The following is a 2,079-nucleotide window of genomic DNA, read 5'->3' on the forward strand; positions in this document are numbered from 1 at the left end:
TGAGTCCCCATCATGCAATATTCGTCATCTATTTCTTAATCCAGAGACTCTCTCTTGTCTCAGCACACATCCATATATTTCAGGCCTCAGGAGGTAAGGGGCTGCACCCCACAGTTCCTCCTCCACACAGCAGTGAACACTACCTGCTTTTGGAACGTTGACTATCCACAAAGATGGGCACAGGGCAGAGCAGGAGGAGGGGGCAAAATAAAGATCCATGTCTCTGCCTCTGGGAGCTTTCAGTTAAATTGTGGAGGAAAAACATAGTCACAGGAAAAGCTCATTAACAGGAAGACGTATTAAATATTGATTGAAAACTGGTTATTAGAAAAATTTATTTGAGACTAGTAGAAGGGAGGATGTCTTTAGAGGAGGGGAATATCCAGAAGAAGTGATTGCCAGAATGATTTATTTCCAGGCTGTTCTAGGAACTTGATGTGTCATTTTATTTCATCTCCTAAATGGTTCTATAAAGAAATGTTTTTATTCCTATCTTACAGACGTGGAAACTGAGGCTCAGAGAAATTAAGTAGTTTAATCAAGGTCAGATCTCAAGGAAGTAGAAACCCTGAACTTGACTGCTGGTATGTTGAACTCCAACTGTCTCCCCACCCAAATATCCCATGTAATCTTTGAAAGACAGGTTGCATGTGGCTCCGGATGGCTTTAAGATATCTCATGAATGTATATTACAGCACCAACTTGTAAATTGTCCAAGGTAAGCCCAATTAATCAGCACCTGGTGATATGGTCTGCACAAGAGGATCCATCATCTAGGCCTGGAAACTCGGTTTGAGTCCCTAGCACTAAAAGCGACTTCATGCATCAATGCCTGTGGTTCAGTTTCTTTAGGTGTATGGACAAGATGCCATGGAGCCAGAGAACCTCACGTGGGTATCAGAATTTGTCTTCTTGGGAGTTCTCCCAGACTCGAGAGCTCCAGCTTTTCCTGTTTCTGGTGTTCTTGTTTGTCTACACCACCACTGTCGTGGGAAACCTCCTCATCATGGTCACGGTGACCTCAGACACCCGACTCCACACACCCATGTACTTTCTGCTCCGAAATCTGGCTGTGCTGGACCTCTGTTTCTCCTCTGTCACTGCCCCAAAGATGCTGGTGGACTTTCTCTCTGAGAAGAAGACCATCTCCTACCAGGGCTGCATGGCCCAGATCTTCTTCTTTCACTTTCTGGGAGGTGCCATGGTCTTCTTCCTCTCTGTGATGGCCTATGACCGCCTCGTTGCCATCTCCCGGCCCCTCCACTATGTCACCATCATGAACACTCAGCTCTGTGTCCAGCTGGTAGTGACAGCCTGGATGGTAGGTTTTGTGCATTCCATTGCCCAACTGGCTCTGATGCTCCCGCTGCCTTTCTGTGGCCCCAACATCCTGGATAACTTCTACTGCGATGTGCCACAAGTGCTGAGACTTGCCTGCACTGACACGTCCCTTCTGGAGTTCCTCATGATCTCCAACAGTGGGCTGTTGGATATCATCTGGTTCTTTCTCCTCCTGACCTCCTACTCTGTCATCCTGGTGATGCTGAGGTCCCACTCTGGGCAGGCGAGGAGGAAGGCAGCTTCCACCTGTACCACCCACATCGTCGTTGTGTCTATGGTTTTCATTCCAAGCATTTACCTCTATGCTCGGCCCTTCACCCCCTTCTCCATGGACAAGGCTGTGTCCATCAGCCACACGGTCATGACCCCCATGCTCAACCCCATGATCTACACGCTGAGGAACCAGGAGGTGCAGGCAGCAGTGAGGAGACTAGGGAGGCGCCGGCTGCTTTGTAAAAGGGATCTTGGACAATGAGTAGGTCACTTCTCCCTGGCTTGCTTTTCCATTTGTGAAATGGAGGGAGAGCTACTGTTCCTGCTGTCTTCACAGCTTGTGGATACGTTGTGGAGGTCATCACAGAAGTGACTGAGTTCTGAAACTAAGCACCTTACTCTGATTCTTCGGAAAAAGGAACAAGTCCTGTTTGGTGGCTAAGGTTTATGCTGGAGTTCTAAAACTCCTGCTACAGTGAGAAGTTCTCATGGCTCCAGAAAGCCACCCTTCTTTTCTCCTTGGTG

The 2,079-nt window shown here is 48.0% G+C and overlaps 1 protein-coding gene across 1 annotated transcript; it reads left to right on the forward strand.

Moving 5' to 3' along the window:
* Positions 1-870: 870 nt before the first annotated feature.
* On the forward strand, positions 871-1,816 carry OR4D2 (olfactory receptor family 4 subfamily D member 2). Its single transcript, NM_001388809.1, is given in 2 exon segments — positions 871-917; positions 919-1,816. Coding segments are annotated over 2 exon segments (945 nt in total).
* Positions 1,817-2,079: the final 263 nt, after the last annotated feature.

This window comes from Canis lupus, chromosome 9, assembly GCF_011100685.1.
Source record: "Canis lupus familiaris isolate Mischka breed German Shepherd chromosome 9, alternate assembly UU_Cfam_GSD_1.0, whole genome shotgun sequence".
In the NCBI taxonomy this organism is placed as follows: domain Eukaryota; kingdom Metazoa; phylum Chordata; class Mammalia; order Carnivora; family Canidae; genus Canis; species Canis lupus.